General features: G+C 48.4%; 1 protein-coding gene across 4 annotated transcripts in view; it reads left to right on the forward strand.

Annotated features, from left to right (window-relative positions):
• TBX4 (T-box transcription factor 4) overlaps positions 1–24,528 on the forward strand; it is a 43,141-nt gene extending 18,613 nt beyond the window's left edge. For 3 of the 4 annotated variants that reach the window (XM_058283875.1, XM_058283876.2, XM_004460414.3), the window contains 6 exons: positions 5,793–5,912; positions 7,205–7,352; positions 18,403–18,555; positions 19,917–20,005; positions 20,129–20,364; positions 22,376–24,528. In XM_058283875.1, coding sequence (XP_058139858.1) covers positions 5,793–5,912; positions 7,205–7,352; positions 18,403–18,555; positions 19,917–20,005; positions 20,129–20,364; positions 22,376–22,995 — 1,366 coding nt within the window. In that variant the 3' untranslated portion in view covers positions 22,996–24,528. The remainder of the gene's footprint in view (positions 1–5,792; positions 5,913–7,204; positions 7,353–18,402; positions 18,556–19,916; positions 20,006–20,128; positions 20,365–22,375) is intronic. The other variant, XM_058283877.1, reaches the window with a different exon arrangement.
• The last annotated feature ends 335 nt before the right edge of the window (positions 24,529–24,863 follow it).

The raw sequence follows: 24,863 nt of genomic DNA on the forward strand, positions 1-24,863 counted from the left end.
CCCATTCCACATTTTCTCTGTGGACATTGGATTGGTTGTGTCCATTGCACATCTATGTCAAGTGGGGGCTTAGATTCCACATGGGTACTGGATGCACTCCTCCTGCTTTCAGTTGTAGACACTCTAGGCTCCTTGGTGTGGTGGTTGACCTTCTTCAACTCCATGTTAGCTGAGTGAGGTCAGTCCAATAAATCAAAGTGTAGGAGCTGAAGTCTGTTGAGGCTCTGGGCCTGGGTTGGACCCCTTTTTAGAACACTTCAATTTCTCAACAGATGGCCTGGACCCTTCCCCTGAACCTTGAACCATAGATTCCTAGATTGCTAGAGGTGGAGGGGAACTGGGAGCATTAACCAAGCCCCAGAGAAACAAAAGCACTTGATTCAAATAGATAGAGGATGGGTCGGGCAATGGCCAGGTCTACATAAGCCAAGCCAATGATGTACCCCACCCCCAGAACAAAACTCTTAACTCTGAGAAATTCCCTTGATTGCTTATTTACCCTTGTTCAATGTGGGGTTCTTACTTTGCCCTAGAGACTCTGGCTAGTCAGCACATGATAACTTCTGTCTGATTTCAGGAGGAGCAGGCCCTGGAACATTCTTATGTCAGTGTGAGTTTTTGGGTCACAAGCCTCCTGCCTGCCTTAAGCTCTTGGTGCATTAACGTCTGAAGCTCAAAGGAGAAAATGGTCCCCTTCATTGGATAGTGACTTAGAATTGTTTAACAATTTGATCTGGTGAATAAAATGCCAGCCATAGGGTGAGACATCAATTTCTGCATGCTCAGGGACCCCTGATGTCAGGTGTAAAATGCAGTCAAACCCTTCCCCAGCCACTCTGTGCCTCTCAAGTCTATGCTGCTAAGTGCAGAGAGCAGACCTCTCTTGGCTCACTCACATCCCTGCCAAGCTTCATACATGTGAGAAACAACATTTTCTCCCAAATGCAGATAAAAGTGAGCTCCACAAAAATTCAAATATAAACCTCCCCAAAATGAAAATTTCCTAACTGACTGCCCTCCTCCTAGGTCATGGTTTTGCCACCAGATAAATCTCCCCTATCAGCCTTCATAGCCTGTTGAGTTCAATGTTGCTTGTGTTAGTGACAGTGAATTTGCGTTTGAAAAATGAACTACCGATGAGAACTCCTGTTGAACCTGTATTGTTTGTTATTCTGAGGCAAGGATTTGGCCTGGCTTAATCCGGGGCTTCAAAGCCAATTGCCCTCGCTCTGTATACAGAGCGTCAGAGCCCAGTGGCGTGGGTGATAAGAGAAGTAAGGGTTGAAGACACTGGGAAAGTGGGTTCGAGAGAGAGTGCTTTGATCTCTTTCTAAAGTATTTTCTGAAAGCAAAAGTCTATCAGAAGGAAGTGCCTTAAAAAATCTAAGAGAAGCAGCTGACCTTCCAAAACAGCATTCATTCCACACACTCTCACCCATCCCCCCTTGAGAGAAAACGTTTCTTAAAAATGATTTTGGTGAATTAGAAAACTGTGTGTGAGAGAGAGAGGGAGAGAAAAGTGAAAACAAATGAAGTCGCCATGTGAGTGCTCTCAGAAATTATTTGGCTACAAAAATTTTGGTGTCACTGTAGGTGGCTCTCCTTTCCCAGTCCTCAGCCTTGGTTGCTGGGCTTGGCCTCTCCCCAGCATACCCTGAGCTCTTCCTCCAGACCCCCAGAAATTAGGGACAGAAAAACGTGTGGGATTTTCTGTGGACCCCTGCCCTTTTACTGCAGCCAGTTCCTTTCAGACTCTGGGCTCCAGGGCCTGTACCTATATATGTGTATATATGAATTTTTAAAAGATAAATTTTGTTTAAGCAGAACATTCCAGCAGAAGAGTGCACAGATTTTAACTGTACAGCTTGGTGAACTTCCACAGAGTGAATACACCCATGTAACCACCACCAAAATAAAGAAATAGAACAGGACAGCCCTCCTGGAACCAGTCTTGTGTGTCCCGCCAGTTAACCAAACCCCCACCCTCGCAATCACGCTTCAGAATTCTCTCCCCTTGCAAGCGGTTTCCCCCTACATGTAGGGAAAGGCACCCGTAGCTGCTCCTGGGGTATCCGGGATCCCCGGGCGAGGTGGGGAGCTGGGAGGGTGCGGGCCCTGGCCCAGCGGAGAGAATCCTGCGGCCCCTGGTGGGCTCTTCCCGCCACCCCGGCCCGGTGGTTGGTTGGAGAGCGCGGGGTGGTTGGCGCCAGGAATTTGGCAACCCCTGGGGCCCGGGAGCCCCGCGTCCCTCGAGCACAGCTGTAACTTGGGTGTCCCGCTCAGCCGCGAGTCGGTATTTACGGGTTTGTTGCCAAAATCAAAAGGCCCCGAAACCCTGGCCCTCACCTCCCCGCCCCCACACTCCAGCCTCGACACCGAGACAAGTCGGAGGAAGCTTATCTTAGCAGTTCATTCTAAAACCATTTCCGAGTATGAAGTAGATAAAGGCTCCATTCCCGCACCCTTTCAGAGCCCGTTTCATGATCAGAGGAGAAACCCCGGGCTTTCATCTCCTCCCGGGCGGGCAGCGCAGGCGGCTTGTTTATTCCCCCGGCGGAGCCGTTTCCGCGGGTGCCGGCGGAGCAGCCCATCTGCCTGCCGTGCGGGAGCCCACGGGGCGCGGAGCTGGGCGAGCACCGAGAGGTGGGACCCGGACGGGGCCAGGGCCTCCGCTGGAGCGCTCGGGGCAGGGGCTGAGCGGGGTACAAGCTTCGGCGCCGAGCAGGGAGTGTCTCCTTTTTTGGCCCTTCCTCCCCGGCCCACTGAGGCTTTTTTTTTTCCAGGTACATTTTATGTTGTAAATCACAGAAACAATTTACATCTCACTCACAGTGCTAGATAATTTTTAAAAGAGTGCTCATCCATCACAGTATGCTCAGGAGCAGGCTGGGTAGGGACTTTGAGCTTACCTTTACCGTGCCAGTGGGGCCCAGAGGAAGTCACAGCACCCAAACCCAGAGCTGTCTGACCTGGTGAACATTCCCATGCCGGCACCTTGGGGGACCTTAGCACCTCTGGAACCAAGGACACCCGTGGGTCTGTGATTTGTCTCCTCAATCTGGGCAGGAGGTCTTTGGGGGGTAGGTGGGGTGGGTGGAGCCTGTGCCTCACCTTCACTCTCAGTCCTTCCCCCACACTGGGCTGGCCCTTTATCCTCTGGAGTTCTCTGGGTGCATCCAGGTGGGGCAGTGATAGTGTCTAGTTGGCCCCGTGAAGTGTGTTCTACATGGCCTCGAAGCAGTTCCCTGACTGCACCCTGCTAGAGGTGGAGCTGTTTCTGGGACGGCAGTAGAGCTCTCAGGGTTTTTGAATTCCCGGGTCAGATACCTTACCCTCTCTCGGGAGTTCTGGAGGCTGCTGTCCTAGGCAGAGAGGAATTGTTGGCCAGGGCAGGAGAGCCTAGGAAATACCCTCTCCCATTCCCCTACTCCTGCCACACTTCCCTGAGGCTGCTCTCAGTCAGGAGTCTGGTCTCTAGTCAGTTTCTGGGGGGGGCCAAAGCATAGATCCCCAGTTCCTGCCTGTGGAAGCAGAACACGGGCTTCTTAAAGGCCTTTTAAAAAGCATTTAGCCAATGTCAGCCTGGCCTCCTGAGCTGCTGATATCAAGTGTGCAGGGAGTAGGAGAAGGGGAGGACAGGGTCCTTAGCCACTCTCGGCCTGGGTTAGGAAGACCGGCAAATTGGCAGCACGCCCCCTCTGTGGACGCTGGCCCTCAGAGAGGCCATGTGCTCTCTATGGCTGCCACCTGGGAGTATTACAGGAGAAATAGGGTGAGAGAGGACTCCAGTACCAGGCCAGCCCAAGCACAGCCAGGGCTGCCCCATTTTGTGGCTACTTCTGTAACAGTTACAAAATGGTGGCCTGGAGGGGGCAGGATTCTTGGCCTTCTCCTGGGGAGGAGAGTAGGTGAAGCAGCTGCTGTCCTCCCCTTTTAGCCTTAGCCCATCAGGGGAGAGGCTGGGCCAGGAAAGAGGGTGGTACAGGCTCCAGCTGTGCCCCCTGGCCAGGCTGGCAGGCTGTTGAGCAGAAGCCAGGATTGGGTTCCCCCACTCCTGGGGAGGGGGTGGGGTAGACATTTGAAAATGCTTTCAATTGACATCTGAGACAAATTCTTCCACACGGTTTATAAGTCCCTAGACTTGTAGCTAGAACTTCCCTCCTCCCTCCAGGCACGCACACACACACGCACGCGCATTCACATGTACTACTGCACATGCGCTTGTGCATCCACATGCTCACACATCCCTGCAGGCCTGGCCACTGCAGTTTTCACACTGGCCTTTCTTCTAGCACAGAGAAGGTGCACAGTCTGGGCTGGCTGGGGCTGGGCTGGGGCAGAGTTGAACCCTTGGCCTCAGGTCCTGGCCTGGGCTTGCTATAGGCACTGCCAGCTTGTGGAGGCCTTGATCCTTTCTGGAATCCCTGCCCTATCCAGGTAAGCGTGTACCCCTGTTGGCAAAATGGGGGGCTCCAGTCATCTGTTTGAGGTATCTGGTTAGTGAAAAACAAAAAGGACCCCCCTGATTGGTGTTCCTGGAGTGGACTGGTTGCACAGTATCACAACTCAGGGGAGCTGGTTCCTATTTCCCTTTAGTATCTTCAGTTAGGTTTGGATGCTGCTTCTATCTTGAGGTGGTCCTCTTTGGGGAAGATCATCTAGGAGGGGGAAGAGAGTATCTGAGGAGGATTATGAGGAAACTGGGTCTGCCCCACTCTGGTGAAGTCCAGGCTCAAGACCTGGTGACCAGGGAGGGAGCTGAATGTGTGTGAGTGCTGGGGGGTGTCTGGGAAGCCCTTCTCTAGAATGGTTCCTGAGCCTCAGGATCCTGGGCATGGCTCAGGAACTGAGAAAGCTGTGTGTTTTTCGGTGACTCCATTTTCAGAGAAATAGGCCATGCCACTGGCTCGTGGAGGTGGGAGTGCAGTGGGGGTCAGTGGAAACAGCTGTAAATCGACTCATTTAATCCACACAACAACTATGAGATAGGTAGTAATGTTACTCCCATCTTAGGTTAAGGAAACCAAGGCAAGTTGCCCAAGGCCTTACAGTTTGTAAGTGGTGGGGCCAGGCTCTGGACCATGCAGTGTGGTTCCAGAATCCATGCTCTCATCCGTGAGCCTCCTGGACTGACTTTCACCTGGGCCCCAGGCCCCAGTTTGTGTATGCAGGCCCAAGTGAGGAGTTCACAGGCATTGGCGCCTCTGCTAAGTACACGTAAGGAATCCAAAGACCCAGCAGGATTCTCAGCAGCCCTAGCTTGTTTCCTGAGAGTTGGTTTTTAGCCTGAGGGTTGCCAGAGAAACAGTGATCCAGAGGAGGCATCTCATTGTTGGGAGTTTCTAGGCCATCTGCTGGATTCCTTATAATGGTGCCCCAGGATTTTAACTGCATATGAGACTGGCAAAAGACAGGAAGGAAATTCAGGCAGCCCCAGGTTACTGTCGTAGTTCCTCTCTCACAATCCTGACCTGCTGACAGCCACCAGGCCTCAATCTTAGGGAATTGGGGGTGGGAGGAGCAAGGAATTTGGAACCTGTAAACCTTCCTCCTAGTCATGAAGACCAGCAGCTGCAGGGGTTCTGAGAGAACAGCTGGTATAACCTTCTCCTTGTGCAAGGGCAAGGCCAAGGCCAGAGAGGGAAGTGACTCATGCCAGATCACACAGCTATGACCAGTGCCAAGCTAAAAGGGCAGAACTTCTCAAAGGCCTTCTGCCCCTTCTCTCACTCTGTGCCATCTTTCCTGGTGCTCTGTCCACGCCTCCTGCCTCATCCCTTGGCTTCACCCAGGAGGATGTTCCCCAGCTACAAGGTAAAGGTCACGGGCATGAACCCCAAGACCAAGTACATCCTGCTGATTGACATCGTTCCTGCGGATGACCACCGTTACAAGTTCTGCGACAACAAATGGTAAGAGGCCTGGGACCCTCATCATATCACTGTCCTTCCCATCACCTGTTCTTTGCATTCAGCACACCCATCCCACCCCACCCAATGCTTTATCCAGGGACTCACATGTTAGCCTAAGGGGCTGCCCAGATCTGCAACCTCAGGTCTACTCCCTGGAACTGGGACTGCAGAGGCTGGGGAGGGTTGGCAAATGTCTGTGCTCCCGCTGCAGGTTGGGCCTGGAGGCACAGGTGCAGTGTTTGTGAGTCAGTGGATTACAAGGGTCTGTGCTCTCCTCACTACCATGGACACTCAGGACTGCAGACCATGCTGTTGGGGCAATGGACAAAACCCTGACCCTGGGAAGATTCAGGCTCTGGAGTGCTGCACTGGGGAGGAGTAGCCACTTTTCTCCGGGGCCCTCAGTTGTGCAGGGTCCAGTGACCTGCTCTGTGAGCACTGTCCCCTCACTTCCTAGTCAAGCTACCTCTTCCTGTTTGGCTGTGCAGCCACTCCCTCATCAGTGGTATGTCCACATCCAGAGTGAGAAAGGACTGCTGCCTGAGTGGCTGGTTGGTAGCAACCTTTGGCAAAGGAAGGAGGGAGGCAGGTAGGTTGAGGGACAAAACCAAACTGGAGCCTGGTGAATGAATGCTGGGCTACTTCTCATGAGACCAAGTCCTTGATACCTGTCTGCCCCAGCACTCAAGGAGAGAGGGGCATTAATGAATCAGCTGCCATCCAGGAGGCTGGGTCTGGATGCTGGCTCTGTGGTGGGTGGGTAGTGGAACCAGCAGAGACCAGGCTGAGGAGACAGAATTTGGCCACGTCCTGGAAAGGGTGAAGTTCCTAATTCTTCTCTCTCTGGGCTGGATTAGCACTCTGCAGATTAGACTCTTGGGTTTAGTGGCCAGCTACCAATTTCTTATCATTGTTTTAGGGCTTGAAAGTTGTCATCTGAGAAGCTTCCTCCAAATAATATAATTTATAACATTTGAAAATTGTGAAATATAGCACATACACAGAAGGGCCCAGATCTCATCATAATATTTTTGTAATTAACCCCAAGCCTTCTAATAAATAAACACATTTCTCTATAATCTCCCTTTCTCTTTCTACTGCAGTAAAATAAAATACTCTCTGCCCTGTCCCTCACTCTCATCCCCAAACTCCTAAAATGACAATGTGATAGGACCAGAAACTCTTTTTTTCCCCTCTGATCTGTGGGGTTTGCTCCCAGAGGAGTCAGGGGATCTGGGATTCACCAAATCCCAGGGCAGTCAACTGTAGTGTGCTGTCTGCTCTGTTGGCAGGATGGTGGCGGGGAAGGCTGAGCCTGCTATGCCAGGAAGGCTGTACGTCCACCCGGACTCTCCTGCCACTGGGGCCCACTGGATGCGGCAGCTGGTGTCCTTCCAGAAGCTGAAGCTGACAAACAACCACCTGGACCCCTTTGGCCATGTAAGAATGCAGACTGCCTCACTTGGGGGCCAGTTCTGGGACAGTATAAGGGTGGGAGGGGGTGGGGCTGGGTAGAATCCACTTTAGGGATGCAGCTCCAGGCTTTGGCACTTGCTGGGCCAGTTTGTGGAAGGAGCAAAGGCTTCTCTGAATCTCGCAGATCCCTTACCATTTAGTGACTAGGTAACTTTGGGCAAGTTTCTTAGCCTCTCTGAGCCTTAGTTTCCTCACTAGGAAATGGAGAAGACCGTATGAACCATTCATGGTTGAGATAATTAAATGAGAGGATATGCAGGAAGATTCTTGCACATGGAAGGCTCTAAATAAATGGCAACCATGACAATGATGGTTAAGGGCCAAATCTCAATGTCAATTTCCCAAAATTTGCTCGTGCTGGAATAGAACACAAGACAAAGTAAGTCTGGTTGAGAAAGGGTCTCTGATGAATTCTGAAGCTCCCCCTTTGGAGTCTGCTCTTTGCCTGGCCTGCCAGCCACCTACCCTCTGGAAGGGAATGCCTTGCTCGGGCTCCTGGGTCAGCTCCTTCCTGGCCTTGCCTGGGACCTGGCTCTCACAAAAGAGATTCTGAAGCCCCTGAGATGCTCTGCTGATGCCCCATCTGGGCTGCTGGAGCTCATTCTTTCCCCATCTGGCAGGCCCACAGAAAGGAGCTTTTTATGTGGAAAGTTTTAGCTCAAGTGTGTGGCAAACAGAAGCCTGGGTGACCCACGTTTCCCCTAGAAGTATGGATGGGGTGGCTGGGGATACAGTGGAGGCTCTAGATGCAGTTGCCTGTGTTGCACACCTGGCAGTGGTGGTGGTGGAGGAGGAGGAGGAGGAGGTGGGAGTATGCCCCCTTTCATGCCTCAGTTGTTTCTGGGGAGTTGTGTGCAAATCAGCATTCTGTGAATCATAGTGCCTCATGGAAAACCCCAGCAGTGCTTCATTTCTGAGTGATTGGTAACTGGCAAGCAGCTCCTAGTTTTAATTTTCTCAGTGTCTGTTCAGTTCTCTTCTAACTCATTGGTGATCTATAAACTAGCTGCTAGGAGAATGCTTAATTAACACAATTAACTCCTGTCTCCAGACAACTCCTACTTGGCCAGCTCTGCTTGGCTTGGCTATGGGACCAACCTCAAAAAGTGAGGGGAGGTAGTGTGAGTCCTGGAGCCAAGCCAGCAGGCAGTCTCTGCCCACAACTGCACACACACACACACACACACACAAACACACACAGATGCTGTGGAACAGATCACTGGGGAGAGTTTTCAGAGCTTGGCAGGAGCAAGATCTTCGGGTGGCCAGAAGTACCCAGGGATCAAAGCTCTAGTGAGGATTTTGGGTGTACCAGCTTGTTATCAACGTTCCCAGCTGCAGGAATGACACAGGACCCTTTTATCTCCCTAGGGCCCTATAGAAAAGTGGGAGGGGAGGGAGTTAAGTGGTTGGAAAGCTGGCCTTCTTCAGGAAGTGGGAGAGAGAGATCTAGCCTTCATAGCCCTGCAGGAGGTTTTCCCAGTCTGGTTTGCCTCTTTGAAGGCTCTACCCAGGTCCTTAAGTGGCTTGTCATAGCCCTGTATGCAGCTCTGGCACACTCATGCCTACGTGGGGTTCCCCTCTCCTTGGCAGTAGGGGGTATTGCATGCCAACCCAGCTTTCTCGCAGGAGGGATGGGATGCAAAGCATTTTCCTTCTTCTCCCCTTCTTTCTGCGTTTATCTGGCACTTGAGTTTATTGATTATAACACTTCCTGTGGGGGTGGCAGGCCTCAGAAGAGAGGATTGTCCCAGGAGCTGGGAACAAAGGAAGAGGGCTCAGACCTATGCCTTCTGTCTCCTAGTCCAGAGCTCTTTTTACTCCCCACTTGTCTTCTGGTACCCAGGACTCTAGCAGTCAGATCTTAAGCTATGTGAAGCATCCCTGGAGAAGGAGCAGCAAGCAAGGGCTTTGGAGGATGAGCTGACTTTCTGGACATACCCAAGCAGGCCAACCTATTTGGACATTGGCTTTCTGCTTCTTGGCCTGTGCCAGTGGGAGTGGTGAGCTGCCCAAGTCACCCTTCTTGGCTTTTCAGTACAGGAGTCAGGGAAATAGTCATCTTGTACTATGAACTTGCCCCAGCAAACCCTTCTTTCTGCATAACTCACCTCTACATCTTTGAGTTTTCCTAAAAACTTCCAAACCCCAGGGAACTTTCTCCAGCCAAATGGACTTTGGACTTTTCCCGGGGATCTCGCAGTATCCCAGGGGCATCAGCAGGTGCCTTCCATTGGTTTCCCTCCTCCATGACCCTCATCCAATGGGCTGGATCTGCCTTTGGAAATGGAGCCAGATCCAGCTATGAGCTGGGATTGGGGTCATTGTGGTAAAGTCGAGTATCAGGGTGGTTGTGGCAACATCTTGGGGCCCACCAGGTAAACTCAGTATCCTTTTAGCTTAGAGACCCCTGAGTCCAAATCACCATGTTTCCTCATCCTAAGAGTTAGACAGGGGTGGCTAAGAGGCTGTGTATCTACTCCATACTTAAAGGCTTCAAGGAGAAGGGAATCCTGGTTATAGGGGAGATAGAACAGCCATTTTGGGATAATCTATGCTTTGCTAATTTCCTTATCTTCCAAGACCCCTTTTCTATCACCACACATTCTGTTTCTCTCCAGTGTCTGAAGATCCAGGTGAAGACTTGGGCTTGGAAGCCCATCCTGTGAGGCAGGTAGAGTCCTGGAACAGGCATCCCTCAAACCAAGCGGCCAGATGGTCTATAAGACAGGACTAAATTCTGACTAGAAAATTCCCCGTGGGTGGTTATTGTGAGTCCAGGAAAGCCTCTGTTCTTAGGGGATAGGTCAGGGTATGACCACCATGTTCTGGGAGTCAGTGGAAGGCCAGAGAATGGACAGAAAGGATCAAGAGGCTACAGCAGGACTGAGCTGCCTCTGCATGGCCCAAATTCAGCTCCACTTACTGTTCCGCTGGCTACAGAGGCTGCCTGCCCATCGCCTCTCCTACTCGCCACCCCTTTGCAGGGTCCTGTGCCAGGCCACCATATGATGGAAAAACTGTTTTTTCTTCTCCTTCTTTTCCTCTTCCTCTGAATAAAAATATTCTGGAAATGCTTGGGCTTCAGGAATTCTAGGAGGGCCTCACTGGGATGTAGGCAGGACCCACGCTCTGTGGAAGGATGCAGAGATGACTGGCATGTAGGACAACTTTCCTTCTGATGTGGAGACAGGAAGAAGATAGCTACCTTGGCCCGAGTGTGCCCTCATGCTGGGCCCTGAGTGTGTGTTTGTGAGTGTGTTTGTGTGTGGGTGCCTGTGTATGCACCTGTGTGTGAATGGAGGTAGTTATCTTCACACCACTTGTGTCCCAGGCCTTCCCGATTGCTTAGGATTTCTGACATAGTGAGTCTAACTGTCCTAGAATCTCAGTCAGACTGGGGCTCCCAGCCACAAAGTAGCCTGCACAGTCCCCTCAGTGTGTCAATTCTTCCTCTCCTCCGGCCACATGCCAGGGGCTCCATCTTCCTGGGACAATCTTCCTGCCTCCTTCAACTAGTTAATTACACCTCAGTCTTGGGATCTGAGCTCAAATGCAATCTCTTCAGGGAGACAATTCAGGGTCCCCAGTATATGCTGTCAGAGCACCTTGTACCTTTCTGTACTAGTACTTACCACTAAGTAGTTACTTGTATTTTTTTAGATTTATTTTTTAATAGGGAATTTAAAAATTAATGGGGAATATAGTCACATGGTTCAAAAATAAATCAATAAAAATGTATACAATGAGAAGCCCCCATCCACCTAGTTTCTTCCAAACTGTACCATAAGTAACTAGCGCTATTAATTTATTTCTAGCATTTCTTTATTCATGTACAAACATACTTTTTGCATCTTACTTTGCAAACTTAACAATATATCTTGGAGAACATTCTGTTCATAGAGACCTTCCTTATTCCTATCCTTTTTCCTTTTTTTTTCAGGAGGTACCGGTGATTGAACTAGGGACCTCATATCTTATACATGTGAAGCAGGCGTGCAACCACTGAGCTATATCTGTTCTGTTCCTTATTCCTTTTTTATCGCTGCATAGAATTTCATCATGATTGTTCTATAAATTATGTAAGCAGTCCTTTATTGAACTAAGTTTTTCCCTTTTTTTATATTTAAAGATTTTATTTATTTCTCCCCACCCCTTTGTTGTTTGCATTTACCATGTGCTGTGTCTTTAGGAGGCACCAGGAACTGAACCTGGGACCTCCGATGTGGGAGGGAGGTGCCTAATTGCTTGAACCACCTCCATTCCCTGCTTTGTTGTGTTTCTCATTATATATATTTTTCTTCCTATGTCTCTTGTTGCATTATCTTGTTGTGTCAGCTTGCTGCACCTGTCCATCATGTTAGCTCACTATCTTGCTCATTTTCTTTAGGAGGCACCCGGAACCTCTGCTCCTGGCTTCGTTTTGTCTCTCATTATGTTTTTCTTCTTGAGTCTCTTGCTGCATCATCTTGTGTCAGCTTGCTGTGCTTGCCCGTCATGCCAGCTCTCTGTCTTCTTTAGGAGACAAAAGGAACTGAATCACAGATCTCCCATGTGGTACGCAGGACCCCAGTTGCCTGAGCCACATTTGCTTCCCTTTCCCTTTTTTTTTTTTGCTTTTTTGAATGAGTTTATACATATCTCATTTTGCACCTGTGCTAAGTATAATCTGTTTGACAAATTGCTGGTTCAAAGAGTATTTAGTTTGTAATTTTGAAAAATATTGTCAAATTGCCCTCAGAAGGAGTTGTATTGATGTATATTCTCAACATTGCTGTAGCTTCACCAACAAGAAGTGAGAGCAAACTTTTTGGATTTTTGCTAGTCTGATAGGTGAGAAATAGATCTCACTTTTAGTTTTAATTTGCATTGCCTTTATTATGAGTAAGGTTAAGCATCTTACCATATGTCTTTCCTTTTGTGTGAAATGTTGTTCTTACCCTTTGCTCATTTTTCTTTTAGATTGTTGATCCCTTTTCTTGTCAATTTCTAGGAGTTTTTATAAATTAGGAAGGTTTTGTTCTTCTCTGTGATATGAGTTGCACATATGTTTTCCCAGTTTGTCATCTGTCTTTTGATTTTACATATGGTAGTATTCCCATGCAAAAGTTGTTGATTGAATGCATCAGTGTTTTCCTTACGGATTCTGGATTTTGAGTAATTGAAAACACTTACTCACTCCTTACTTATAAAGGAATTTTCTCATGTCTTCTTCTAGTATTTTATGGACTTATTTTTTCAGTTAACTATTGATCCTTTTGGAATTTATCCTGACATTTGATATGAGGTATGGATCCAACATTTTTTTTCTAGAGTTATCATTGTCCCAGTACCATTAATTGAATAGTCACCTTTCTCCCTCTAATTCAGGATACCTTACTTATGTATTCTGGATTCCCATGTGACCTTGTGTCTATTCATGTGCCAGTTCCTTAACTATTGAGACTTTATAATATATTTTAGTGTCTGGCTGGGCTAGTCCCTCCATTGCTCTTCTTTTTCAGTGTTCTTGGCTCTTCTTGTCTATTTTTTTCATGCACACTTTAGAAGAGCTTGTAGTGTTGAAAAAGAAACTGATTTGTATTTTTATTAGAGTTACTTAAATAATAAATTAACTTAGGGAGGATTGTTAGGATTGTCTTTCTCTTTGTTAAGGTCTTCTTTTTTATCCTTCAATATATAAATGGAGTCTTCCTTCCACTAGCTTTTATTTTTGGATTAATGTTTGATTTCCTCAGGAGATAATAACGAGGTTTTTAAAATTTTGTGCCCCAGTGCCTAGCTCTGTATCTGACAAAACAGTGGGTGCTGGTAAATAGTAGGTAAATGTGTGAACTTCCTGAAGAGGGTGGTATTGAGGTAGAGAGGTACTTCCTCAGCCAGGGGCTGATGTCTCCCCAAAGCTCATGCTGTCAGTTTGCCAGTGGGGACCCAGAGCTATTTATCTCCCTCTTTTCCTCTTTTTCTCCCACATTTTGTGAGCCTTGACAATGTGCTGGGGACTTTGGGAGATTCAGATGCCCCCCAGAACTCCAGATGGGGCCTGGCCCTCCCCAGCAGGAAAAGGGATGAGCTCCAGCTTGGGGGTTAGTTCCGATTCTTGCCCTGCCTACGTTGAGCAATTGCCTTCACCTCCCTGAACCTCAGTCCCTCATCTGTTAAAATGGGGATAATAATAAGGGGATGTTGTGAAAATTAATTATATGAGGTATGTAAAATACTTAGCACAGGACCTGTTGGCAAATGGGGAATGCTTGATAAACACCAGGTATTATTGCTGTTACTGTGAGAGAAGGCAGGGAGGTTTCAAGGCCCTTTGTGGCAAGACTGCAGGGTTGCTGCCCTTGGGGTGAGACCTGAGGCCCATCTGGCCAAGGTCTCTGTCTCTTGTACTGACCTCTCTGCAGGGCAGGAGAGGATAAGGATGAGGGAAAAGGAAGTGTTAGATAGTAAAATTATGATGCAGAATAGAATTTGTTTTCCTTTTTTTTCTTTTAAAAAAATTTATTTTGAAAGAAGTTTTAGATTATGTAAATATTACATTGAAAATGAAGGATTCCCATATACCCACCCCCTACCCCTACCCCACTTTTCCCCATTAACAGCATCTTTCATTAATGTGGTTATATTTATTACAATTGATGAACACATATTGAAGCACTGCTACTAACCATGGTTTATAGTTTATGTTATAGTTTGTACTACATGCCGCACAATTTTATAGGTTTTAACAAAATGTGTAATGGCCTGTATCCATCATTGCAATGACCTGCAGGTCAATTCCAATGTCCCCAAATGTCCCTGTTATACCTATTCTTCCCTCTTCCTCCCCTTAGAACCTCAGGTGACCACTGCCTTTATATTAATGATACAACTTCTTCCATTGCTAGAAAAATAAGTCTAATTTAGTCCATAGTTGCATCCTCCCCTTATGTTTGTTCATTCCTCAATCTTGAGGATTTGGGGATGGTGATGCCCACTCTATTTCTGATTGAGAGGAGGCTTAGAGTCCATGGGGCAGATGGATGGAACTATCTTGCTTGCAGTTGTAGATATTCTCTGTTGTTGTTTTTGTTGTTGTTGTTGTTTTGTGATGGGCATTGTCCGTCATCAACCTTTTGTTAGTTGTCCTGGGTGAGTCCAGTGAACTGGAGGGTATTGTTGCAATTCTGCTAAGATTCAGGGCTCAACTGGCGTATGTAAACAGCCTGAAGACTTAAGTCTCTGGGGCATATATTTAATGAGTATAGTGCTAATTATAGGTTCACATAAAAGGGGCAGAAGAGCCATGTGTATGGAAATTATAAATGAGTCTAACTCTGTTACATTGGGGAGCATATGTTTCAAGGTAAGGCCCACTGACAGGTGCTGAATTTCTGAGATTGCCCTGCCTGCATGTCTAGCTGTCTCTAGAGTCCTCAGGAGCCCCCTAGCTTGAGGCATTGTTTACTGTGGCAGTCAGTGAGATCCTCCTGAGACATGCATAAGCATAATCTCTGGAATGACCTTCTGACTCATTTTGAAATCTCTTAGCTATAAAAACTCATTTGTATTTACTATTTCCCCCTTTTGATCAAGATCTTTTTCCAAATGCATTGCAAGTTGGTACTTGGTAATAATCCCTTGGTGCCAGGGAGGCTCATGTCCCATGCCAGGGAGAAGATAATGCATTTATATGATGTGTTTGGCTTCTTAGAGAGAGGCCACATTTGAGCAAGAAGGAGGCTTTCAGGAGGTAACTCGTAGACAGTGTCTAATATTAGACTAAGTTTCAATTTCACAAGAACAAGGTTCATAAGTTCACCCTTCAGTATCGAGGGCCTGGCATATTGGTCTGTCCTCTTTCCTAGGCACTGCCCATGTACGGAGGGGATTTTTGCCACTCTATTAGAGGATGTGCCAGGACTTCCTAGGATGGGAATACAGTATTCTTTCAGTTACTTTGTGGGTTTCCACCTACTGAGACAACACCCCTTTCCTTTTTTTTTTTTTTAATTAAGACAAATGATAGCTTTTTCTTAAGGCTCCAAAAGTAGATATCCATATGCATTTCATTGTATAGAAATGACAGTGAAAGGGAGTATTTGTAATTGGGCTATCTAACCACAATCAAGGTAATGTTAGTAAGGTAGAAGGGAGAACAGACATTGGGTAATTGATAGTAGTTTTTTTTAAAAAATATTTTTAAAAATTTATTGATACAGATTAATAAAGCATAAATCCATCCAAAGAGTACAATCAGTGGTATTTAGTGTAATCACGTTTGTGCATTTCATCATCCCAATCACTCCCAGAGCATTTTCATTATTCTATAATAATAATAATAATAAGCAAACAAATAAAATTCATCACCTCTCAATCTCTCTTTGCCTTGCCTGGCTTGCATAGCTGCTATTCTTTTTCCTTCTTTCTAGTTTATTTATATTTATGTATGCAATATCAACCATATTTGTGTTTTACATGAGGTTTTACTATCTTATACAACAATATTTGGTTTTAATATATGACAAAATGAGACTCTTGTGTGGCTAGAATCCCAATATGTTGTGTTATGTGATGGCCAACAGGGTCTGGGGAATCCCTTTCCCTTACAGTGCTTGATTAACACTTTATCACGAATTGCTGAGCTGGTGTTGAGAGCAGCATGTGCTCTCTCAAAGGACATCCAGATTCTGCTCAGGACCATCTCCAACCAGCTGTCTTCTTGGGCAAGTCATGCTCCCACTACAGACCTCTTGTTCCTCATCTGTAAAATTAGGGGGTTGGACTAGAATGATCTCTTAGATCTGCCTGTCCATGCTGGAATGTTCAGTGATTCTAACATAGAAAATATGGGCCTCATTGGCCAGGAATACTATGGTGATCTGTTGAGGAGATGGATGTTTGGCGCTATCATAATTGTTAAAATAGAACAGGCTTCTGAATTGTAGCCAGAACATAATGAATCCCATTTCTGTAAAACAATGAGATAATGACAGGACCAGTCATGTAGTGGGGTTTGTTGATGCGACCAGTCCATTTGGCGTGGTATCTTCTGCAACAAATATAAATGTAAGACTCTGGGAAAGGAGTTTAATGGGGCACCTGAGGAATTTCCGAGGAAAGCCTGGTGTGTGAGTCACTAGGTTGGTTTCTCATTCTGCTGGGCTGATAGGACTGAGGCTACAGCTGGTATTTGCATAGGTTCGATGGGTGGGCTTTTCTTTCAGACGCTTGTTTAGGTTCCAGACTGTCAGAGATAGGAGGCATGTCTGGGACCACTTGGTTGAAGGTCCCACTTTACATATGGTGACCCCAATGCTGGAGAGGGGGGAAAGCTTGCTCAGGATCTGTAACTAGTGAAGTGGGTCCCCAGCAGCAGGATCTGATTTGGAGTTTGGGAAGTTCTGCACTTGCCCCAAGAAGGACCAGAGATTTTTCACCAAGGGCTGAGGGGGCAGAGAGCAGTAAGGATAGTTCCTGTTTGATGGAGTCACCAAGGTAAATTGAGTCTAGGAAGGGCCAGAGCCCACAGCCCAGCTCCCAGCCTGCCTCCTTCCCTGGCAGAGCCTGCTCTCTGAGCTGTCCCTGCCCTCTAGGGCATAACGAGAGCAGAGCTTTCTCAGACTTAGGCTTTAGCCCAGACTTGCCATGGAAGAACCTGACTCTGACCTTTTTCTTGGCATTCTGGACACCCAAGGGTTAAATCTTTCAATAGTCTTCAGCACCAGGAAAGGTCCCTGGGAACCTGGAGAGTGAGAGCCAGCAGGGCCACCCCAAAGAAGGGGCACTCCCAGAAGTAGAGAGAAAGGAGCTCAGAGGCGACTGCGACCAGAGCACCAGCCTAGCCCTGCCAAGACAGAAGCTAAAGGGTTAACAGAAGCAGCAGTGCTGATAAAATGCCCCAAATTCCTGGTCCTGCTTCCAATGGCCAGGGCGTCTGGCAAATGTCAATGATAAAAAATACATTTTAATGGCACACGATGCAGCCGATGCAGGATGCAGCCGCTACTGTGGGGTACAGCGAAATGAAGCAGGTTTGCAGCAGCAACTACTGTGTGTTACTCCCTGGGGCTCTGGTGGCCAAGCCTCCTGGCCTCTTCGCTTAAGCCTTGCCTGGCTGGCCCCAAACCAAGACATCCTTAAGGGGCTTTAGGTACCTGGGGCCTCTAGCCTTCTCTGGAATTGTTTTTTAGGAACTTTGCTTGTCTTCTACCTGGGCTGTGAGCTGTCCTGGGCAGGAGGGCAGGAGGCATCTGAATCTCCCCGCATCCTCTCAGAAGGTCCTGTGAAAGTTGATAAATGAATGAACGAATGAGCGACTAGATGAAAAAGGTCAGAGTAGGACATTTTTCTCGGCATCTTCCCTCAGCCCAATTCTGCAAAAACTCTGGACCTTGAAGCTACTTTTGCAGCCGACAGCTGTGGGAGGAGGGGCTGAAAGCTCACAGCAGGCTCTTCCAGGAAAGGCAGGTCACACAGAGAGGCTGGGGGGAAGATGGCCAGCAGAGGGAGAAGAGGCAGGAGAAGAGAGGGAGAGGCAGGGGAGAGGAGGTCAGCTTGGAGGGGGAAACCTCAGGGAGGTAAGTTTTGTAGTATGACCCTGTTTTACAAATATGCAAACCAAGATTCAGCAAGGTTGAGTGACTTGCCTGAGGTCATACAGTGAGGCAGGGCCATTCAGGACTTTTGACTGCATCTCAGAATTCTTCCTACTACACTGCTTAATTCACCCGGGGCTTTTTAAACTTAAGGACTTGTCCTGGGCTCTCTTTTGCCATAGTGAAACATTTGTAACATCAGGGAGGTCTGGGAACAAGGGTTAGGCACCAAGCAGAGAGGCTAAGTGGGCACCATGGGGGCTGAGTTTGGGGCCAGAGGCCCAGTCCCTCACTTGGTAGCTTTAGGACCTTTCTGGGCTCAGTCCTGGGAGCGAGGCCCTGGAGCCCCGACCTTTAACTGAACGAAAGCCAGCCCAGTGCCGGCTGAGGGAGGCTGAGGCGCTGGAGCTCAGCATGGGACCCTTCTCTTCCAGATCATCCTCAACTCCATGCACAAGTACCAGCCGCGGCTACACATCGTTAAGGCTGATGAGAACAATGCTTTTGGCTCCAAAAACACAGCTTTCTGCACCCATGTATTCCCAGAGACCTCCTTCATCTCTGTGACCTCCTACCAGAATCACAAGGTACAGCCACTGGCTCCACAGCCCCTACCACTAACGCCACCCAGCACCTCTGCTGCCCCCACAGAGGCAAGTAGTGAAAGCCCAAGACACAGCCAGGCCGAGGCAGGCCCTTTACAGGGAACTCAGAATCCTGCAGTGTCCCTCAGAGCAGTGAGCCAATCACATAATGAGCAGGAAAAGAGAGGCTCATAAATCTCCAGCACAAAGTAGTTATGGTCTGTGTATTTTGGGGAATTGGCGAAGTGGGCAATTGTAAAACCTGGGTGCATGGAGCCCACCCTGTGGTTTGAGTGTGAGGCCCTTCACTTCTAATAGATCTTCTTTCTTTTGGTGCTGTTAAAGGTAGGATTCTGGGCTTGCAGAGGGAGAGGGATAAGGCAGTGGGGAGAAGAGTCCTGTGGGAGTGCAGTAGGACTGGGGCCTCTGGAGGCCCTCCCCAGGCTGCAGTCAAAGGAACCTAGATTGACCCAGGCAGTCCCCACCCCCAGCCCTCACCCCTCCCCAGCTCCAGCCCACCCATCCCGAACTACCTCTTGCGCCTGAACAAGCTGCCCTCTCCTGCTTCCACCTTTGCTCCCACTAGTCTTTCTCAGGGCACCTGTACACCTTGGGACTGCTGAGGCAGGCCGGGGTTGGTGGGGAGGGGTTGATGGGGAGGGGTTGATGTAGTGGTTTTAGGAAGAAGAGTGACAGAGTCAGATTTGTATTTAGAACAGTCACTCAGACCCCGTTGTGGAAGTTGCACTGGTTAAGGGAGGCTTACTGGGAAGCAGTCATAGGCAGGAGAGAATGATGGGGGGCTGAAGCCAGATAGTGTGTGGGGGAAGGCAGGTGAAAGTAGAATGGGTAAGAGCCAGGGACAAGACAGATGTGAATGGACCCAGTGCAACTCCTTCTGGCTTAAGGCTGGAAGAGACTTTGCATTCACTCCCGCTTTACCCTCTCCAGTCCTCCCCCTTCCCCCCTCCCTCCCTCCTTACCCAGTTCCTTTATTCACCCCTCACTTATCCCTCCTCACCATCCTCTCTCCAGTTTCCTCTTCTGGGACACTGCCAGAGTGAGGTAGGGCCTGACAGATGGGCTGAGGGGTGGGAGCATGGGGAGGTGGGGAGAAACACCCAGAAAGAGAAGCAAGACACTGAGTATTTGCTATGCCCTCTTCAGAGGTATTGGAGTAGCCAAGCCACGGAATGGGGTGGGGGAGAGCTGCTGAGGGGGAGACCCCAAGGACACCAAGGAATGCGACTTCCCTAAAACTCTGCCATGAGTTCTGAATGTGCCTGGGGTGTGGGAGGAGGGCCAGGGGCCAGCCCAGGCCTTCTATACTCCCAGTGATGCTACTGTATGTCCTCTCCTGACAGATCACCCAACTGAAGATTGAGAACAACCCTTTTGCCAAGGGATTCCGGGGCAGTGACGACAGTGACCTGCGTGTGGCGCGGCTGCAGAGGTGGGGCTGCCCCAGCCTGGGAGTGGGGTGGGCAGCCTCCGTTCAGGCACATGGACTCCGTAACCCTCAAAATATCTTCACCCTCTTCCTGTCTCTCTCTGACTGTTCTCCTCACCCCTTCAGCAAAGAATATCCTGTGATTTCCAAAAGCATCATGAGGCAGAGGCTCGTCTCCACTCAGCTCTCAGCCAAGCCCGATGTCAGCCCCCTGCATGGCGCCCACCAGGCCCTCCAGCACTACCAGTATGAAAACGGGGCTCACATGCAGTTTGCTGCGGCTGAGCCACAAGACCTTCCCCTCAACACCTTTCCAAGCCAGAGGGACTCGAGCCTCTTCTATCATTGCCTGAAAAGACGAGGTAGCTCTCTACTGGTCTGGAAGCCCTCTAAGGTCGGAGGTTGGGTGAAGCTCTCCCCACAGACACTCCCCACTGCGTATGTGAGCACGTGCACACACACACGCATGCACCCACCAACACCTGGTTTCCCGTGGACCTGGGAGAGCCGGCTTGAAGGGTTAGGGCCCCAGTCAGGCTCAGGGCCATCTTTCCCAGTTCAGAGATGCAGGCTCGTGCCTTCAATGCAGGCTTTGGAGTCCTCAGAGACGGCTTGTGGCCTTGCTGTCCCCAGATTCTGGTATCACTCCCCAGCTCCAGGTGTTGCTTTGCAGTTCCACTTTGGAGCCTCCATAGGGTGGACAGAAGACACACGAATCACTTGGGCTCTACCTAGAAGTACCAGAAGAGGCTGAAGCTTCACAGCCTGGAGATTTGGGGATTGAGGCTGTCACTTATCCAAGCAACCTCAGTCCCAGGACAGGGATGACCTGGAGTCAGTTCTGAGTATTCCCTGCACAAGTCCTGTTAGAACACAGGTTCTCTTTCTAGAGCAGGGGTCAGCAAATGATGGCCCTTGAACCAGAGCCAGTCTGTTGCCTGTTTTTGTATTGCCAATGAACTAAAAGTGGTTTTAACATTTTTAAATGGTTGAAAAAAAGTCAAAGGAGGATAATAGTTAGTGAGTCTTGAACATTATATGGAATTTAAATTTTAGTGTCCATAAATAAAGTTGTACTGGAACACAGCCACACTCACTCGTTCCTGTATTATCTGTGGCTGTGTACATGCGACAACAGCAGAGTTGAGTAGTTGCGACAGATACCGTATGGCCCACAAAGCCTAAAATATTTACTATGTGACCCTTTATAGAAAACATTTGCTGACTCCTGACATAGAGTGACTGGCTACCTGCCAAGTCCAAGAGCTTAGTGCAGGGGGAAAGGAGGAATTTGGAGAGAAGATGGCAGGGAGGGACAAGTGAGGGGTGAAGGAGAAGGCTGAGCAAAGGAAAGGGGAACCTTTTCCTTGGGGCAGGGAGGGCAGATACTCCAGACAGGGCAAAGGGGAGAGGAGCGTGCAGACCTCCAAACTCAGTCTCCCTTCTCCCCCAGGCCACTCTGCCCTGTTTATAGACCCGGCTCTCAGAACGAATCCCTAGAGAAGACAGAAGGAAGTGGGGGACCAAGATAAGCCCTGGGCAAGTGTTCTTACATTTGTTGAATGGGCTACTGCTCATGCCTTCAGACCTGGGCCGGCCCTGGATTCCAGGAGGGGCTGAGCTGCTTCAGATATTTAAGTCCTCAAGGTTGAGGAAGTTGAAAGCACACATACCTGATTTGGGGCAGCTGATGTCATCTTTTCCCAAATAGAGTATTAGGTTAGCCTTTTAGCGTTAAAAGTATAAGTCACCCTTTTCACTTATTACCAGCTCCATTTCTTAATTTTGTAGACAATCTTGTGTTGGAAATCTGTAACAACAGTCTGATGTGTCTTCTTTGAACATGTGTCGGATTATCTTGTACTTCTAAGAGGAAAAGAAACGTGCCTATGAGTTGCTTTGGCTTGCTAAGGTCTTCCTGGGGATTGAGGATTGAGGCAAAAACACTGTGCCCTTAATTTTCAGGCTAATTCAGACAGATGTGGCCTCTGGGCTTGGTTTGGCCTGGTATTTGCCTCCACTTTCCTTGGCCAGGGTGGGCCTAGCCTAAGACTGCCAGGGCACATTAAGTCCTCTTACCATCCCTAGAGTCAGGCTGGCAAAGGATCAAAGCTGTATGCTGCCTGGCTAAACACATCACTCAGTGTCCAGCAATGTGCTGTCCCCTGTGGCCTTTCAGCAGGATTCAGAATCTGACCACTTCTTGGCTGCTGCCACCTTATAAAAGCTGTTGCTGGTTAAAATGGTTCTGGGACAACATGGGGCAAGGGTGGACCCCAAGTGCGAGGGTAGGCTGTACTGGCATCTGGCAGGGTTGCTCTGGGACCTGAGCTGATGAAAGTGGCTCTTCCTGAAGGTTTCTTTGTCTTCTAGCAGACAGTGCTCGCCACCTGGACTTACCCTGCAAGCGATCCTATCTGGAAGCTCCTTCTTCAGTGGGGGAGGATCACTATTTCTGCTCTCCCCCTCCCTACGACCAACAGATGCTGAGCCCCTCCTATTGCAGTGAGGTGACCCCAAGAGAAGCCTGTATGTACTCAGGTTCAGGGCCTGAGATTGCTGGGGTGTCTGGGGTGGACGACCTGCCCCCACCCCCTCTGAGCTGTAACATGTGGACTTCGGTCTCCCCGTATACCAGCTACAGCGTTCAGACAATGGAGACTGTGCCTTACCAGCCCTTCCCCACGCACTTCACCGCCACCACTATGATGCCTCGGCTGCCTCCCATCTCTGCTCAGAGCTCCCAGCCACCAGGAAACACCCACTTCAGCGTCTACAACCAGCTCTCACAATCTCAGGTCCGAGAACGGGGGCCCACCACCTCATTTCCAAGAGAGCGTGGCCTCCCTCCAGTGTGCGAGAGAAAACCGCCCTCTCCACACCTGAATGCTGCCAATGAATTTCTCTACTCCCAGAGCTTCTCCTTGTCCCGGGAATCTTCCTTACAGTATCATTCAGGAATGGGGACTGTAGAGAACTGGACTGATGGATGACTTCCATGTCTTCTAGATAGACAGGACCATGTTAATCCAGCATTAACCTCTTTGGGTGGCCTGCACTACCAAGAAACCCTCACAGGAAGGTATTTCCAAGAGAGTGTCTGTGCACGCATATGTGTATGTATTTGGAGAGCATCTTATCTTTTGGCATACAACTGAGGCCATGGCAAGAAGGAAAAACAATTCTCTGAGAAGTGATTTTGGCTGCAGAACCTGGGTCTGTTGTTGTCTGACATCTCTCAACATGTCCATGGGTGGATGGAAATGCAGGGTTCATGTGAGTTATATTTAGGAAGTTTTTATAATACACTTTGATTCACTCAGGGGCCAGATGGTGAAGTCTTTCCACAGGGAAAGGTGAGGCAAACTCTCATTGTTGGGGTGGGAGGGCTCTGTGCACACCTTAGAGTCTGGGGCTCCTATTTACAACAAGGGGAGCTGCACATCTTGTTTTGGAGCAGGAATCCCATTCCTTTGATTCCCAGAGATTCTGGGAGACTACCTGAGAAGTGGGCTCAGCCAGAGCTGACAAAGGATGCTCTGAGAATGGAGCTGACTGCTAAAGGATGCTCTGAGAATAGACCCGACTGCTCAGTTAGTGGCCTGGAAACTGATTCCTGGAGTCCTGAGATCTGAAAGATGACTTTCAGGAAGGGTAAGGTGATAAGTGCTACCTGATGGGTATTTTAAAAAAAAATTTTTTTTTTTGAAGAGTAAGGAACATGCAACCAATAGCATCTCTGTCACCATTCAGGTTTTTTTGTAAAGTACACAGCCCCTCCTTTTTGGTCCCCAACACACAATCTCTCACTGTCTCTCTCTGGTGTGTAAGACTGGCCTCTCAGGCACCATCTGTATCCTACAACTGGCAATTATGAAACACACCTCACCTGGCAGTGTCCCCAGGAGACTGCATTGGAGCTGCTGCCAGACGTCCCCAGAGTGTGTTCTGCTTCCAGAAAATCCACGTCTCTGGAGCAAGAGATCCCAAAAGAAATAAAAAAGAAAATTGAGAAAACATTCATTTCTTCCAGTAAATTCAGCCAGTAAGCTCAAATGAGCAAAGGCAGTTACTCTCCAGCAAGGCAGATCTCCTAGTCCTCAGCCTAGATCTTTAGCATTGAACATCACCAGACCATCTGTGTGGCTGGCGTGAACTCTGTAATCAAATTTGGGAAATCACTAAACTCTTTGCATGCGGAATAGCTATTTATATTATATAAATAAATATATATATATATCACAAATGCAGGCCACATGTCAAATTCAGCTTTGCTTTTTTACAAGTGAATAAACATAATATGAATGAACATTGCACAGGTATTTGGGAAGACATCTATTTAAATTTTTATTATGCGTTTGATATTGGTTAGATAAACATACACAAACATACACATATTCTACAGATAAAGCTTTACTAGAGACCACATTAGCTTACAGGTGATACGGAACTTCAAGTGTTTTGTTATATAGCATGGACATTTTTATTTTACGTATCGGAACATAAAGCCATTTTACAACTGTGAAGTGTGTGGATGCTTTTTACTACTGACTTCTTGTTTCTTGACTCAGCAATAGTCTCTGTTTCCTCTTTGGCTTGAATTTTCTTCTCAAGGCCCTCAGCACCTCTGAGCATTTTTGCCACTGAGCCTCTGGGCTCAGAGGGAAATAATTTAGTACCAATGACAAAATGGTATTTTTGGTCTCATGCTACTCCCCAAGTTATGGGTCTGGATTTCAGGGCCCACAAAGACCCTAGAAGGCCGGGACAGGTGGTAAGCAAGAGTCTGTCACCTTTTAACAGTCACCTCACAACCTGGCAATTTTGGGGAGGTGATCTCAGAAAGTAAGGAAGTCTTTGT

Source organism: Dasypus novemcinctus, chromosome 21 (assembly GCF_030445035.2).
Source record: "Dasypus novemcinctus isolate mDasNov1 chromosome 21, mDasNov1.1.hap2, whole genome shotgun sequence".
Taxonomy (NCBI): Eukaryota; Metazoa; Chordata; class Mammalia; order Cingulata; family Dasypodidae; genus Dasypus; species Dasypus novemcinctus.